Source organism: Aedes albopictus, chromosome 2, assembly GCF_035046485.1.
Source record: "Aedes albopictus strain Foshan chromosome 2, AalbF5, whole genome shotgun sequence".
Classification (NCBI taxonomy): Eukaryota; Metazoa; Arthropoda; class Insecta; order Diptera; family Culicidae; genus Aedes; species Aedes albopictus.
The window spans coordinates 511,025,041-511,042,320 of record NC_085137.1 but is presented as its reverse complement, the minus strand read 5'-3'; the positions used below and the strand labels follow the sequence as shown (position 1 = coordinate 511,042,320).

Genomic DNA, 17,280 nt, shown 5'->3' with positions numbered 1-17,280 from the left:
TATTCTCTTTTGCATTTTATATAACGAACTTAGCTGATTTAGTATGGATTTTATATACCACTAGCTGACCCGGCAAACCTTGTATTGCCCATTTTAATTGTTGCTCATGCAATACGTCTCAGTTTTTTGTTAATTTTCTGAACTTGTTCTACATATGAACATAGACACCATGAGGACAAATTGAATTGTTCAAAAATCGTGTTGATCATTTCATTCATGAATTAGTTGTATGGTATCAAAGGGTATGTAAATTAATTTGTATATACATTGGAATGCCGGCCCGAGAGGCACGTTATTTTCCATTTGCTACATTTTTCCCCATCCGTTTTAGCTGATTTTTTATGTGAAGGCCCATTCTTTCATAACAGTGCAAAAGAACAGTCTATTTTAAATGAAGGAAAAAAATCCCCAAATAAGAATGCCGTTTGGTGGTTTGATTGCTAATCTAACCAATTCTTTATCAATGTGACTTAAAGGGACAAATCTTATATGACCGTAACAGTTCAACTGCCATAAACTTACTCAACAGTGCCACTCGAAAGAAAAACCTTCGAAGGAAACATTTGAATATGCAGTATATTTTAGCAGTTGGTCCGTAAAGAAAGCGGGACTTGAAAGAACAGCCTATTACTAAAAGAAGGAAAAGCCTGTGATGGAGTGAGCATTATAAGCAGCAGGAAGTCCAACCTGTGTGACAAAGATGGCATGGTGATCATTATGCCTGTGGATTCAATGAACATTCGGCCTGATGTCCATTCGAGCTATTCTTCATTCGACTCTATGAACTTCGGCCTAATAACCGTCGGCCGTACACTTTTTCCTAGTTATGCAAAAATTTATATTTCATTTGTATGAGAACCTCCTCCACCCTCTGGAAGGACTTACAATATCACAGACATTTCATGCCTTCAAAAATGTCCACATGCCAAATTTAGCTCGTTTTGCACATGTAATGCAGACCATTTTGTTTCATTAGGGTGGTGATGTGCTGCTCCCAGATAAAGGAGGGGTCGCAGACCCTAAACTTTTGAAACGTTCCTTATCTTCAAACTCATCCACATGCCAAATTTTGTTTTATTTGCTTGATTATTTTTTGAGTTATGAGTCATGTTTTATCTGTAAGAGAGCCTTTACTTTTACGCGCATCCATAGAAACATTTCTGGTCTTCACTATTGTGCCTTGCAAGATAAATCCGCGAAACGCGTTTGTCTTCTTCTTTTCCATCAAGTTGCCAAATATGCCCGCACCACTACGAGCGACCTGATGGTCAGAAATTCTGCATGCGGCGCTCATATCAAATCCACATGAGGCTGCGGCGATATGGCCGCGAGGAGATGCACGCGATACAGACGCAATGTGGAAATGGAAAAGTTTAAGCCACATCCTCCTGCAGCATCACTAAACCACATCCCGATTATTAAATACAAAGCCGACGAGGTGATGCGTATGCGTATAGTGAAACAATGTCGTGATAAATATTGTTACGATTTCTGGCCACTTGAGATGCCATTGTGCTTACTTTTGTTTTGATATGAACGGCCTGAAGGCTGCTGCGATGCAGCTGGGTGGTTGACAATATCTGTTTGATTTTGACATTGCGTCTGTATCGCGGGAATCTCCTAGCGGCCATATCGCCGCCGCCTAATGTGGATTTATTATAACCGCCGCAATAACCTCCACATTTTGACTAAGAATAAGTTCAAACTTCTATCAGAACATGCGTGTTAGTATTCCTGTTAAATTCCTCGAGGAATTGCTGGTAAATTATTGGTAAATTTCTCGTGGAATTACTGGAGGAATCCTTGGTGGAATCCATGTATTCTTGGAATAACGCGTGTATAATTTTCTTGAGGACGATTTCCTAGAGAAATTCCTGGGTAAATTGCCGTTGCAATTCCTGAACGAATTACTGGATTAATTTCTGCAAGAATTCCTGAGGAAATTTTTGCAGGAGTTCCTGGGATAATTCCTGGTGAAATTCTTAAAGGAATTCCTGGAGGAGTCCAAGAATCAAATTCTGAAGAAACCTGAATGAATCCCTGGAGGAATCGCTGTAAAAATCCCTGGAGGAACTCCTGGAGTAATGCCCGAAGGTATTCCTAAAAGAATTCCTTGAGGAATTTCTTGAGCGATCCCTAGAGGATTCCCTAGAGAAGCTCCTGAAGGAATGCCTGGAGACATGCTTGTGCGAATTCCTGGAGGAATATCTAGAAAAAATACTTGAGAAAACTTCAGAGGAACTCCTGGAGGAATTTCTGGAGGATTTTCTTGAAGAATCGCTGGAAAACTTTCAGGTAGAATCCCTGGAGGAATCCTTTAATGAATTTCTGGGAAAATTCCTCGAGGATTCCCTAGTGGAATTTCTACAGTAATTTCATGAGGTATCTCTAGTGAAATATCTAGAGGAATCATTGACGGAATTCCTCGAGGAATCCTTAAGAAATCTCCAGAGGAACTCCTTATGGAGTCCCTGCAGAAATTCCATTAGGAATTTCCAGAGGAATTTATGGAGGAATTCCTGGAAAAATTCTTGGAGGAATATCTGGATGAACTATTAGAGGAATCATCGGAGGAATTCCTGGAGGAATCTCTGGAAGAATCTTTAGAGGAATTTCTGGTAAATACCTGGGCCTAAAGGAATTCCTTGAGGAAATGCTGGTGGGATCCCTTGAACACATTCCTTGAGAAATCTCTGGAGGAATCCTTGGAGGAATACCTGGAGGAGAAATTTCTGGAAAAATTCTTCAAGGAAACCCTGGAAGAATTCCCGGAGGAATCCCTTGAAAAACTCCTGGAGGAATTACTGAAGAAATTCCTGAAAGAATTTCAAAAAGGAATCCCTGGAGGATTTTGTGGAACAATTCTTGGGATAATTCTTAGAGGTGTTCTTGGTGGCAATCCTGGAGGAAATGCCTGGATGAAATTCAGAATTCCTGAGGTAAATTCTTCAGGAATTCCTGAGTAATATCTGCAGGAATTCCTGGTGGAATTCTTAAAGGTATTCCTGGAGGAGTCCCTGGAGGAATCCCTACAAAAATCCCTGGAGGTAATTCCAAAAGAATTCCTGGAGAAATTCCTAAAAGAATTCGTGAAGGAATTCCTAGAGCAATTCCTAGAGGAACTCCTGAAGGAATGTCTGGGGGAGCTTCTGAAGGAATTCCAGTATACATACCTGAGAGAATTTCTGGGGAAATCTGTAGAGAAATTCCTTGAGCTATCTTCTAAGGAATTCCTGGAGGGATCTCTTGAGCAATCCCTAGAGGAATTTCTGGAAGATTTTCTTGAAGAATTACTGCAGAGAACTTTCAGGTACAATCCCTGGAGAAATTCTTGGACAAATCCCTGAAAGATTTCCTGGAGGAGTTCCTGGATGAAACCCTGGTGGAATCTCTAGAGGAATTGCTTGAGGTATATCTAGAGGAATATCTTTAGTAATTTCTAGAGGAATCTCTAGCGGACTTTATAGAGGAATTTCTGGACGAATCCCTGTAGGACTTTTTAGACGAATCCCTGAAGGAATTCACAGAGGAATCCTGGAACAACTCCTGAAGGAATTTTTGAAAGAATCCCAAGAAAAGTGCTTGAAGTCATTTTTAAAATACTCCCAAAAGTTGTTCCTGAAAAAATCACAGAAGGAATTCCTGGAAAAATTTCTGCAGAAATCGCTGGAGAAAAAATCTGAAGAAATCCATGTCTGCAATAATTTTTAGACGAATTATTGGAGGAACAATTGAATGGACTCCCAAAGGTTTTTTTAACATAATTTTTAACATAATTTTCAAGGATTTTTTGGATCTAAAGATATCAAATCCCCAAAGAAATGTCTGGTATAATCCCTAGATGCATTCTTGAACGAATCTCTGGGAGAATCCAGTCATTTTGATTCTTCAAAACTGCAATCCAGATTTGCATATTCACTTATCGGGCGACTATGCTGCTTAGAAGTCATTTCAAGTCAGGTCCCCTGGCCCACCTCCAGAAAAAAAAAAAAATCATCCGGTTTTTCAGGTCGTAGTATCCTCAGAAATCTGCCGGTTGGTGGCAGTCCTCTCAAGCCCCAGCCCCCAGTCCTTCCGGGCATGTTCCCGGAGGAATCCCTGGAAAAACTTCTAGAGGAATTACTGAAGATATTCTTAAAATAATTTCAAAAAGGAATCCCTGGATGATTTTCTGGATCAATTCCTGGATCAATTCTCGGGGTAATTCCTGAAGATATTCTTGGTGGCAATTTTAGAGGAAATGCCAGGATGAAATCCAGAACTTCTGAGGTAAATTCTGAAGAAATTCCTGAGTTAATATCTGCAGGAACCCCTGGGGTATTTCCTGGTGGAATTCGGTTGGTGGCAGCCCTCTCAAGCCAGTTGCCCAGCTCCCGGTCCTGTTTCCTCGGGAAGAAGTTGGCAAACCACGGGAGTTATAAACCACGGCCTTTCCTCGGTGGCTATCGACGCCAACCTGACCAGCCACCACCGTTGTCGCCTCGCCGTTGTCTTCCCGGCGTTTTTCACCACCCACGCTGCCGCGTCCGGACATTCCGGACTTACTTCTTCGGGACGAAGATGTTGTCGCCCACCAGTGGGTCAGAAACCCCCGGCCATTCATCTGCAGCTATTGGGGCCAACCTGATCAGCCACCGCCGTGTTTGCCCCACCGGTGTCGTCTTAGGCAAACATTCAATTTGTTATTCAAATTTGACAATTGTTGAGGTCACTGTAGCACCGCACGCTAGATTGGTTTTGTTACTTTTGAATTTTGAGCTTTTCTCTAAGCTCATTTCTGTTTCATTTGTATGGGAGCCCCCCTTTCTAGAGGGGGGAGGGGTCTCGGACCAAGCTAAGAACCTTCCCCGGCCCCAAACGCACTTACATACAAAATTTAACACCGATCGGTTCAGTAGTTTCCGAATGCATAGCGGTCAGACAGACAGACAGACAGACAGACAGACAGACAGACAGACAGACAGACAGACAGACAGACAGACAGAAATCCATTTATATATATATAGATTTTCTACCTTAACTTAGTCTGAAACTTAGTTTATGAACATTTCACAACCTTTTATGTGCCTTGCCATTCATCTATTATTGATGGAATTGGAGTTGCACCAAAACAAATGACGATTTGAATATAAATCCGACTCAGACTTCATTTGAAAAGTGACCCCAAACTTTTGCACGATGCAGCATACTAAGGGGTGACCCCAAACTTTTGCACGGTGACTTGTAATCCTAACTCGATAATTTAAATTATGTTCTGAAATTTTCCGCTTAAATCTAATGAATGGCTCTCAAAGAGGATAGAAATAGGGTTCTAATGCCACTTTAATTTTAAAATTTGGTCGACCCAATTTTGAAATACACGGAAAACAATTTTTCATAAAGGTTTAGGAAAAACATGTAAGTTTAGGCAAACTTTTTATACTAAAAATTTCATATAAAATTTTTGAAAAGTACCTACGAATCAAATATAACTCTATATCTTTCGACAGAGTCTGAGAACGACTGGATTAAATGAAAGATGACTGAGATTTGACCGAAAAACATTTCCATGTTTTTGATGGGGTGACCCCAAACTTTTGCACGGGAGTGTATAACTTCGTTTTATGACTTTGCTTGGCAATATATATAATTTCATTTTGGCATGTTTAAATTAAAAAAAAAGTTTTCAGGCCTCGATTTTTCTACCTGCAGCTTATTAATCAGACACCCTACCACTGTGTCAATCACCGACTGTTGTGGAATGTGAAATTTAAGCAATTATAAATAATAAGGCTGGTCTAATTGGGTACAAGTACCAGTATTGGGTGATAAAATTGTGCACTCAAACACAGCCAACAAATTGGTTGATGTTACTTTGTCGCAACTCAGTAATGTGGATATTTATTCGTCCAAAAAAAATGTTTAAAATGCACAGATTTGCTCTATCCGCAGAAATTCAGGAGGCCATACGTACATATTAACAATAGCATTTGGAAATATGTACACAATTCTAGGCGAATTCATTCGGCGTATTACAAAATTTGAAATATAACTTGGTTTGAGCCTTTATATGACTTCGTTTTCACAAAGAATAAAATAACAACAAGTCGTGTCCGACTCTTTGATAAAAGTATAAATATTAGCAAAAATAGTGATAAAAATACAAGCAAAGTGTGAAATATATTTTGATGTTTTCGTAAACTTCTTAATTATGCTGACATCAAGCTGTGCAGCAGAAGCTAGTTGCAAAAATCGTTCAGGGAACGTGAGAAAAATTCCCTAGAACAGCGCAGCTGCTGATCCGCGATTTGCACACACTGCCCTGGAGCTGCCAGCAGGACATTCAGATAGGTGAATGTAATGAACTCGCCTGCATCTGTACTTATGTGATTTAACCCTTTCAGGACGTTTGGGTCATTTACACCTCGCTGGCGCGTTCTACAGCAGCGAGGTTGGTGAAAAAAGTCGTCCCGAAGGGGTTAAACGATGCGCCAAGCGAAAAAGTTCCAAAAACACTGTATTTTCATCATCCATTGGCTCATCAATTACATCCCCTTGCCGTATAATTCCATTTTTACAAATATGAACACATATATAATCTCGCATTTGAGATTACAATAGAGTCGCAACAATTGCATTTGAAGTTGTTGAAGAATGTCAATTTGAAGTTGTATGAATGTTAAGGCAAAGTTGAAGTTACTAATGCTGCCAAATGAAATCGGATAAAATTGTGGGATTCTTATACGATTTTACCAAATTTGATATTGCACCTTATATAATTCTAACTCAATTTGTTCGATAATATAACTTTAGACTAACATCCTTATATGACTACTGGTTTGCTGGGCACATATATCTCTGGTGGTTCTATCGAAACGAGTGTAGCAACGATTGCGTTGTTGACAAGCACACATGCTCGAGGCATAACACGCGAGTTTGCCATTTCATATTTGCTGAAAATAGCAAACGCCGGGTTCACAAGGATTCCTAGATGGAAATTCCGCGTACGAAAGTAAGGATCTTGTACTAAAGTCACTTGGACTGTACCATATTGCATAGATCTGTAAAGATTGATCGGCTCCAGAAGCACGTTCTCCTTCCTCTGAGTCGCTACCCAAACTACACAAGATTAAACCCTTTACAACCACAGTACAACAAAAAACAGTAGCAATTAAACCAGATCGGTATCGATTGGAAAACGTCAAAGGCAATAATACACTGTGTATATCTCATAATGCGAAACCATATAGGTGAAAACTTAAACTAATCAATAACATCTTCATAATTCCACCCTTAATTAGCCTTTAGTTTGTGACTAAAGAAGGGTAGCTGATTGTCTCGGAGAAATATAAGGTCCACTGTATGATTGGCCCTGTTAGCGCAGTAAAGGCAAAATACTGTGAAAACTATTTATTCCTAGGAACGGTAAGCCTATAGCCGCATCGCACCACGAATTAGGGGTCACCTGACTAGTGGACTCTTACCATTAGAACAGGTAAGTCCTTAGTGCTGTTCTTAGTCAGTTGAACCAACCGCTACCGATACTAGCTATCTAGGCTGATCGGAAAAAATATTTAATATTGAAGATCAACTTCACACGGGCCCGAACAGCGAGCATAATAAGTAGGTACACTGAAGTTTTTTTTTACGCGGTTTTTTTTTACGCGGTTTTTTTTTACGCGGTTTTTTTTACGCGGTCCGTCCTAAAAAAAAACCGCGTTATTTCAAGACCCGTCGTAAAAAAAAACCGCGTTATTTCAAAAACCGTCGTAAAAAAAATCCGCGTTTTTTCAAAAACATGCGTAAAATAGTCAGCACCACATCTAACGTGACTTGACTTTTTTTACGACGTTTTTTGAAATAACGCGGTTTTTTTTTACGACGGGTCTTGAAATAACGCGGTTTTTTTTTACGACGGGTCTTGAAATAACGCGGTTTTTTTTTACGCGGTTTTTTTTTACGCGGGACCATTACCGTCGTAAAAAAAAACTTCAGTGTATTTGTGAAACTATTAGATATATCAGATGTCCGGATACAGAAGCATATTATCCGCTATTTGAAAGATTTGATCATCACCATAAAATGGGCCCATTTAAGTATATATTTGCGGAGAAGGAACAAAATCAGGGATGGAGATAGAGATAAGAACAGTTACGGAAATTATGAATATTTTCGATCAAAAATAGTTTTCTTGTTTCTATTGGATTACACATGACATTGAGGGGAATTTGAGGTGTCGCATTATGAGGTTCTTTTAAAATCGTAAAATGGCCATTTCTGCCAAAGAGTCTAAGGTCTCAGAACCTGTCCGTGGCCATATGGCTATATGGAATGATATGTCACTATCAGCGAAAATGAAATACTGTTTTCAAGTCGAGATGGTTATGATATAGTATTACTGTGGATCATTCCACATTTAGATTCGCCTCGCCGAAAAGGGGAATAATTACACAAGTTTACAAAATAAAACGAAAGTCGTGAACTTCTGTCAACGACCAAAGTTTTTGAAGCACAATTTAGTGCTGATTTCGAAACCAACCTTCAAAAAATTTTAAGTAGAACAGTTTTTGAGTTTTAGCTCAATATCGAGTTTTGCAACTTTTCAAAATATGTAATTTACTAAAATTCAAATATATTGCGTTTTGTTTAACCAATTTTAAATCTTTTTCCATAAATTAAAAGCTGAATACAATACCATTCGAACATCTGAATACAGGTTTTGCATCAGATTGATGAAATTCAAGATATTGGCGAGTTTAAGGGATAATCTTCTTAAATTTTAGCAAAATTTCCAAAATTTTTTGAGGAAATGTATTTTTTTCAATAAGAAAAAAACAACTTAAAAATTCTTTCTCGACGTTTATTTGACATATCATATGTAGGCGAGTTACAGTAAAAATTTTAGCTCAATCGGAGCATTGATTACGGAGAATGAGTTGTTTGAAGTGAGCGACTTTGCTTAAAAATAGAACAAAAATCGATTTCAAATCATCAACCTTGTATGGAAAGTCGAAAAAATTTCCGCTCTACTGTAATTTTTTTCCTTCGCGTTTTCGAACTCAGGGCATGATTCTACACCAAAAACGATCATCAGCTTACCGAGTTCAAAAATGCTGTAAACTAGTGTTACAGGAGGACCCCGCCATATCATAGTTTAGATATATGTACTCTTCCCCTTGATTATATAATATTATTAACGTATTTCTATAGTTAAGGTACCCAAAAACATAAAAATGGCTACAGATGACAAAAGATATTTCTATCCGGATGTGTTAGGCCATCCAAAATGTCCTTGAGATTACATCATGATGTCAGCGGGTGTAATAGAAACTTTTTACATTACACAAAGCTGCGATATTGAATCTTCCATGTCCAGTGAATCTTCTGGGACCTTAGAAAACATTCAAACAACAGTTACGATGTTCTAGGTCGTCTAAGTAATCATTAAGTTTGAAAAATAGGATCTACAGCGACTACAGTTTAATTATCGGTTACATATCACTGTCACGTAGGTTTGTTGGGGCTCATAAGAATATAAACAGAATGTGTGAGTTCCTTTTTAGATATTCAGAGCTATCCAAACTGTTCTGCAATTTAGAGAATGGGATGTATCGATAATCCGGAGACGGTGGGTTCGATTCTCATTTCGGTAGGAAAATGTTTCTCAACTCCCTGGGCATAGTGTATCATTGTACTTGCCACACAATGTATAAGTTCATGCAATGGCAGGCAAAGTAAGTCCTTCAATTAATAACTGTGGAAGTTCTCAAAGAACTCTAAGACGAAGAAAGGCAGGCCAAGTTCCAATGCGAGCGTCGTGCCATAAAGAAGAAGAAGTATTAACCTGCTGAATATTCGACATCTGATAGTTGAGCCGGCTGTGATCAGTTAACGCTTTGCTGAGCATGCTGTAACTCCACTTCTACTTAATGAATACATGAAAGTTGTTTTTTTTAAGTTTTTAAGGCCTCTGGATTGCATTGTTTAAGACACTAAAGATCATCTCGAACAAAGTACCATCAGTTAAATCAGAATGTAATATATCATACCTTGTTACATTTTTCGTGCCACAGTAAAGAGCGCAAATTATCACATTGCTCTTAGATCAGTACGAACTAATTTTCATTGAAACCATCCATCTTTAACTGTTTGCCCGAAAATTGCCACAGTTCCAGTCGATATAATTACCGAACGAAACACCAGCTTCCCACGGAGGATCATACCTTGAAGAAAACAAACAACTCACCCATAACGAAACGAATTTCGCAGCTGCCTCGGCAATCCGTTTAGTTGCACAATTGAGCGCGAGCCCCCATCAGGCCGCCGGCCATAATTGAATCTAATGGAAGACCAAATCAAAACACCATTTAATTATTGTTTCCTTACCTTGTGGTTACTTACCCACTGAATTGGGCGAGCTGTGAAGTGCGCTCCGTCCCTTCATCTGTTTGATGGTTGAAAAATAACCACTTCATCCGTAGGGCTACGGTGATTCGGATACCGTTTTTACGGATCGTCGAGAGAAGCTGTGACTTGAACCAATTTTTTATACACGGTTCAAATATCTCCAGTACATACATTTTCAATTAAGGACCTCCTGCGTTGAAGACCTACTGGGCTTGGTAAACCCTAAGATGAGATTGGGTAGACCATTCTTTTAAGTGTGATGCTTGTTAAACTGTGATGCAACTTCAAAGTCATCGTAGATATATTTAGCTAGGTTTATTCACCCAAATTCCTCTACGATTTCGTGTGAACAAAACATGAGTAAAAGTGATGTTGTAAACTGAAGGTCATGACTTCAAGTGACCGGCGCATTAACTCATGAACAAAAACAATCTGGTTTTGTTTCGTATGTGTATGAATGGCGGGACCAGCCAGCAGTGCGAACAAAACCAACTCATCGCGTTGGCGATGATCAGCGGGTCACTTCCTCTGCGTCTCCCAACCCCATACATCAGTAGGCCATGCATAGGTATGGAACGAGCGCATCGCATTTCGTTTTCCAGTGCGTTAGTGGATTTTATGGTTTGTTGACCACAACTTGAATTGTTCCCAACATCGCTACGCATCCATTAACTACTTGTTTAAGCTTGATGTCTATATAAATAAACCATATGTCACTAGATCGCTTTCAACGATGATTTGGTGCACTCAGGCTATAGATTTGAATATTAAACGTACATAAAAAAAAGCATTTGTAAACTCTTTGAGTTGCTTGGTATATTTTATTACTTGTATCTTAAGTAATTTGATGTAACATGTAATAGGTACTATTTATTACTTTTTTCGATTTTTACTGGCTCTCGCAGTCTAGGGGATCAAAACGGATAGTTTTGTTCTGCCCGACGTTTCGGCAATTTGTATTTGGCCTTTTTCAAGGGTATAACTGTCTACCGTTCTACGTTAATGTCGCCTGCTGTTTTGTGTATTTGAAGCTTCTTGTTGTAGAATCGTCCTATGGGAGCTTTGTTCCAATAACTCTCGTGGCCGCAACATGCCACTCAATAACACATCCGTCCGTACAAGGTTCCCGTATTTTCGTCCGTATCTCCGTTCCGCCTTGTTGTTGTTTATTGTTGTTGCCCTCTTCAACAGTTCGATTGTGCATCACTCCTTCACACTGAACCAAATACTCCTTTTTCATTGATTTGCACATATGTAACTCTATACTTGTATGCAGTTTTTAACATTTTTAAATAAATGATTGGTAGTACCGTCATCGATTGATTACACTAGTTTACAGCATTTTTGAACTCGGTTAGCTGATGATCATTTTTGATGTAGAATTATGCCCTGAGTTCGAAAACGCGAAAGAAAAAAATTACAGTAGAGCGGAAATTTTTTCGACTTTCCATACAAGGTTGATGATTTGAAATCGATTTTTGTTCTATTTTTAAGCAAAGTCGCTCACTTCAAACATCTCATTCTCCGTAATCAATGCTCCGATTGAACTGAAATTTTTACTGTAACTCGCCTACATATAATGTGTCAAATAAACGTCGAGAAAGAATTTTTAAGTTGATTTTTTCTTATTGAAAAAAATACATTTCTTCAAAAAAATTTGAGAATTTTGCTAAAATTTAAGGAGATCGTCCCTAAAACTCCCCAATATCTTGAACTTCATCAATCTGACGCAAAACCTGTATTCAGATGATCGAATGGTATTGTATTCAGCTATTAATTTATAGGAAAAGATTTAAAATTGGTTGAACAAAACACAATATATTTGAATTTTAGTAAATTACATATTTTGAAAAATTGCAAAGCTCGATAATGAGCTAAAACTCAAAAACTGTTCTACTTAAAATTTTTTGAAGATCGGTTTCGAAATCAGCACTAAATTGTGCTTCAAAAATTTTGGTCGTTGACAGAAGTTCACGACTTTCGTTTTATTTTGTAAACTTGTGTTATGCTTGTAAATTTGAAGCACTGTGACTGTATTCTGACAATAATTTTGTTTTAACTGATGCTTTACGATTCCCATTATTTACGATTTGTTTGTTTCTCGTTTTCATTTCAGCCCTTTGCATGGTCATTGCGTGCGTGTCATTCCCATTCGGATGGAATTCGGACGAGTTCCGGAAGATTTGCGGCCCGGAGTCCAACCGCTTCGAAGTGGGCCTGTGCGGATTACGGTGGGCCTATCCACTAGCAATCATAGGTATCATGGCTGGTTCCATAGATGGAGAAGACGTTCCCACCAAATTCACCTTCTCGTTTCAGCTTGCATCGATGGATTCATCTTGGCCACTCTTTCGTTTATCCTGGCTACGCGACACGTCCGGTTGCAACCGGAGCCGCAGTATCAGAGCAGCATGTACAAAGGTAACGTGTTATTTTCACTGCTCAGCAAGCGACGTACAAAAGGGGGAAAACCGGATACCGACCCGACCCTGTTCCGCTAGCCGACTTGTGTGCTTTATCTATTTCTGGTTTCTTGAATGTTTTTAAGGTGAAATCAACAACGCCTACGTTACAGATGCCGTTAGTATCGCCGGTTCGCGCAAGTCGTTGAACTTGCAACCGGTCCTGTTGGTAGCACCACCCCATCACCACATGATGACCGGCAACGATACGCTCTCGAGTCGGACAGCCAGCCGTTACGGAGGACCCCGACCGGACTATCACAGCTCGCTGCATCAGTTTCAGCTATAGTAGGCGGACGAACGAGTCCCCGTTGCTGTGGTGACGGGGCTAATGCTTTTGCTGTATAGTAAAGAACGATAGGTTTATAGAAGTTGCTGAATTTTTCCTCGTGCAATGAGAAATTCAAACCGTAAGAGAATTTTTCCGACTCGAAGGTATGAGGTGAAATGTAACTATTATAACGCAACTGACGTTAGCATCGAACAAAGCGGAAACAACGTAACGTTTAGCAAAGATATAACGGTTACTATCCGTTACACCCATTCCAATGGTTACGAAGCGTTACTGTGAGTTGCAAGCAATAGCTTGTGTGCAATTTTAAGTAACAGCTTTCATACCCCCTTGGAGGCAGTGTTGGCAGATGGTATCAATTTATTGCATATTAATTTATTTCTAACTCGAAGTATTTACACTCTCCTTGTGGGATTAGTTTTCCGAAGGTGAACCATTTTCCAAACGCACGGCAAACATTTAAATACTCGTTCCAGATCATGTGCGAAACGAACTGCATAGTATTTCTACTCCTATGAATTGTTATCTAGCATTTTATTGTAGTGTAGGTATTTTAGCGTGAAATATACGAAATTTTAATTTTAATATTGTATACATTGTTGATGACTTCCTTGACATTTTCCCAAGGGGACGGCAACCTATTTTTTCACTATGGAGTTTGACAGGTTGAATTGTACCCCCTTAAGTGGAGCATAAATTTATGCTCCAGCCAAAATATTCACCAACACAGTCGTGAAATTTGAATGTTTACCTTTTTACGAGGGATATTGGTGCAAAACGCTTCTATCACATTAGATCTCATAAAAGTGTTGGTCATGAAAAAGCGGCATATTTAATAATTTTTAATTTGAGAGTGTCAATGTTTAGGTAAAGTTTCTACGGAGAGTGGGAATTGTTTGTGAAAAGACACAGCACCTCTTTTTGCAAACATTATTGTTCGCCAAAGTGCGTTTTTCCTTATTTTCTCCCGCTGCTGTATTGAGTGAATGTTGGTATTAGTGAGCTCTGGTTGCGCATACTTACTTATACCGATCAGGCTAAGGCCGGGGTGGCCTCTGCTGTATTGTACGTGCAGTTGAATCCCGTAATTATTTTCGACTAGCGAAGTTGGATTTTTCTCCAAATCCGTGTGTCGGACCTAACTTCGGAAGTGGTGCGCTGTATAGCGGACCAGGTTTACTATACAGCGCACCACTTCCGAAGTTAGGTCCGAAGCATGGATTTGGAGAAAAATCCAACTTCGCTAGTCGAAAACTCCGATTTTCAATTAAATTGAGAATACATAGTAGCCGCCTCCATTCCACTCGGTCCATGGCTGTTTGTCTCCAGTTCCGCACTCTGCGTAGGGTCCGCAGATCATCCTCCACTTGGTCGACCCACCTAGCTCGCTGCGCTCCACGTCTTCTTGTACCGGTCGGATGACTCTCGAGAACCATTTTAGTCGGGTTGCTATCCGACATCCTGATGACGTGACCCGCCCACCGTAGCCTACCGATATTCGCGGTATTGACGATGGTTGGTTCTCTCAGCAGCTGATGCAGCTCGTGGTTCATTCGCCTTCTCCAAGTCCCGTCTTCCATCTGCACTCCGCCGTAGATGGTACGCAACACCTTCCGTTCGAAAACTCCAAGGGCGTTGGTCCTCTGCACATAGGGTCCATGTTTCGTGCCCATAGAGGACGACCGGTCTAATCAGCGTTTTGTAGATGGTCAACTTCGTGTTACGGCGAACTTCATTCGATCGTAGAGTTTTGCGGAGTCCAAAGTAAGCACGATTTCCTGCCACAATGCGCCTCTGAACTTCTCTGCTGGTGTCGTTGTCGGCGGTCACCAGTGAGCCCAAGTACACGAATTCTTCAACCGCCTCGATTTCATCACCGTCGATATGAATTCGGGGTGGCGGGCGCGGTGATTCCTCCCTGGAGCCCTTTGCCATCATGTACTTTGTCTTCGACACATTAATGACTAATCCGATTCGCCTGGCTTCACTCTTTAGTCGGATGTACGTTTCCACCATCGTCTCAAATTTACGAGCAATAATATCAATATCATCATCAAAACCAAGCAGCTGAACGGACTTCGTGAAGATCGTCCCACTCGTGTTTATCCCCGCTCTCCTGATTACACCCTCTAAAGCAATGTTGAACAGCAAGCACGAAAGACCATCACCTTGCCGTAACCCTCTGCGAGATTCGAAGGGACTCGAGAGTGTCCCTGATACTCGAACTACGCACATCACTCGATCCATCGTCGCCTTGATCAGCCGTATCAGTTTTTCCGGGAATCCGTATTCGTGCATAATCTGCCATAGCTGTTCTCGGTCGATTGTATCATACGCCGATTTGAAATCGATGAACAAGTGATGTGTGGGCACGTTGTATTCGCGGCATTTCTGCAACACCTGGCGGATGGCGAACATCTGGTCCGTTGTAGCGCGTTCACCCATAAATCCAGCCTGATATTGCCCCACGAACTCTCTTGCAATCGGTGATAGTCGGCGGCATAAATTTTGAGAGAGTATCTTGTAGGCAGCGCTCAGTAGTGTGATCGCGCGGTAGTTCCCGCAATCCAACTTGTCGCCCTTTTTTAGATGGGACACACGATACCTTCCATCCATTCCTCCGGTAATACTTCCTCCTCCCAAATCTTGGTAATGACCCAGTGTAGTGCTCTCACCAGTGCTTCTCCACCGTATTTTAGAAGCTCGCTTGGTAGTTGATCTGCTGCAGCGGCTTTGTTGTATTTCAACCGGCCAACCTCCTCCTCAATCTCTTGGAGGTTAAGGGCTGGAAATCTTCCGTCCTGCGCACGTACTCCTAGATCTGTTACCACGCCACATTCGGGGCTTGCAACGTCGCCATTGAGGTGCTCATCGTAATGCTGCCGCCACCTCTCGACCACCGCACGCTCGCTCTCGAGAATACTCCCTTAATTATCTCCCCACATGTCAGCTTGTGGCACAAAGCCTCTGCGCGAGCGGTTCAGCTTCTCGTAGACCTTTCGTGTGTCCTTAGCGCGGTACAGCTCTTCCATCGCTTCGCGATCTCGTTCTTCCTGCTGGCGCTTCTTCATCCGGAAGACTGAGTTCTGCCTGTTCCGTGCCTGTTTGTAACGTGCCTCATTCGCTCTCGTACGGTGTTGCGCCATTCTCGCCCATGCTGCATTCTTCTCGTTTTTCAACTGTTCACATTCGCCGTCGTACTAGTCGTTTCTGTGATTCGGAGTCGCGAAGCCTAGTGCTGTAGCCGAGGTACTACCTATGGCGGATCGGATGTCCCTCCAGCCATCTTCAAGCGTAGCTGCGCCAAGCTGCTCTTCCGTTGGTAGGGCCACTGCTAACTGCTGCGCGTAGTCTTGAGCCACTTCTACGTTACGAAGTTGCTCGATGTTCAGCCGCGGCGTTCGACTTCGACGCGTGGTGATAACTTTCGAAAGTTTTGAGCGCATGCATACAGCGACTAAGTAGTGATCCGAATCTATATTCGCACTGCGGTATGTGCGGACGTTGGTTATATCCGAGAAGAATTTACCGTCGATTAGAACGTGGTCGATTTGGTTTTCTGTTTGATGGTCGGGGGATCTCCAGGTGGCTTTGTGGATATCTTTGCGGGAGAAGAAGGTGCTTTCGGACTACCATACCACGGGAGGCTGCAAAATTTACGCATCGCTGGCCGTTATCAATCGATACGGCGTGCAGGCTGTTTCGCCGATTACCGGTCTGTGCATTTCCTCCCTTCCTACCTGCGCGTTCATGTCGCCGACAACGATTTTCACGTCACGTGGCGAGCAACCATCGTATGTTTGCTCTAACTGCGCGTAGAACGCTTCTTTCTCGTCATTGGGTCTCCCTTCGTGTGGGCAGTGGACGTTAATGATGCTGTACACCGTGTCCAATAAGTTCTCATACAAAATCAAATTGAATTCATTTCACATCTGTGATTGGGATATTTAAAGTGAATTTATTTATTGAAAGGCCAACTAACACTGATCAAATACAGCAAATGTTTTGGAATTAACTGTCCTTTATCCCTCTCTGCTGATCGCTTATGTGTCGTAAGTACATTTCAGATGGCACGCACTTCATTTCATTGGCATTCCGTCTTATTTTAACGAGTAATGGTTTTAAGTTGAAACAAATTAG

The 17,280-nt window shown here is 41.1% G+C and overlaps 1 protein-coding gene across 7 annotated transcripts in view; it reads left to right on the top strand.

The window, feature by feature from the left end:
• The window catches only part of LOC109404762 (LHFPL tetraspan subfamily member 3 protein), a 79,392-nt gene extending 65,667 nt beyond the window's left edge, over positions 1–13,725 (top strand). For 6 of the 7 annotated variants that reach the window (XM_062854524.1, XM_062854525.1, XM_019677699.3 and 3 more), the window contains exons 5-7: positions 12,503–12,643; positions 12,706–12,807; positions 12,935–13,725. In XM_062854524.1, coding sequence (XP_062710508.1) covers positions 12,503–12,643; positions 12,706–12,807; positions 12,935–13,137 — 446 coding nt within the window. In that variant the 3' untranslated portion in view covers positions 13,138–13,725. The remainder of the gene's footprint in view (positions 1–12,502; positions 12,644–12,705; positions 12,808–12,934) is intronic. The other variant, XM_029870289.2, reaches the window with a different exon arrangement.
• Positions 13,726–17,280: the final 3,555 nt, after the last annotated feature.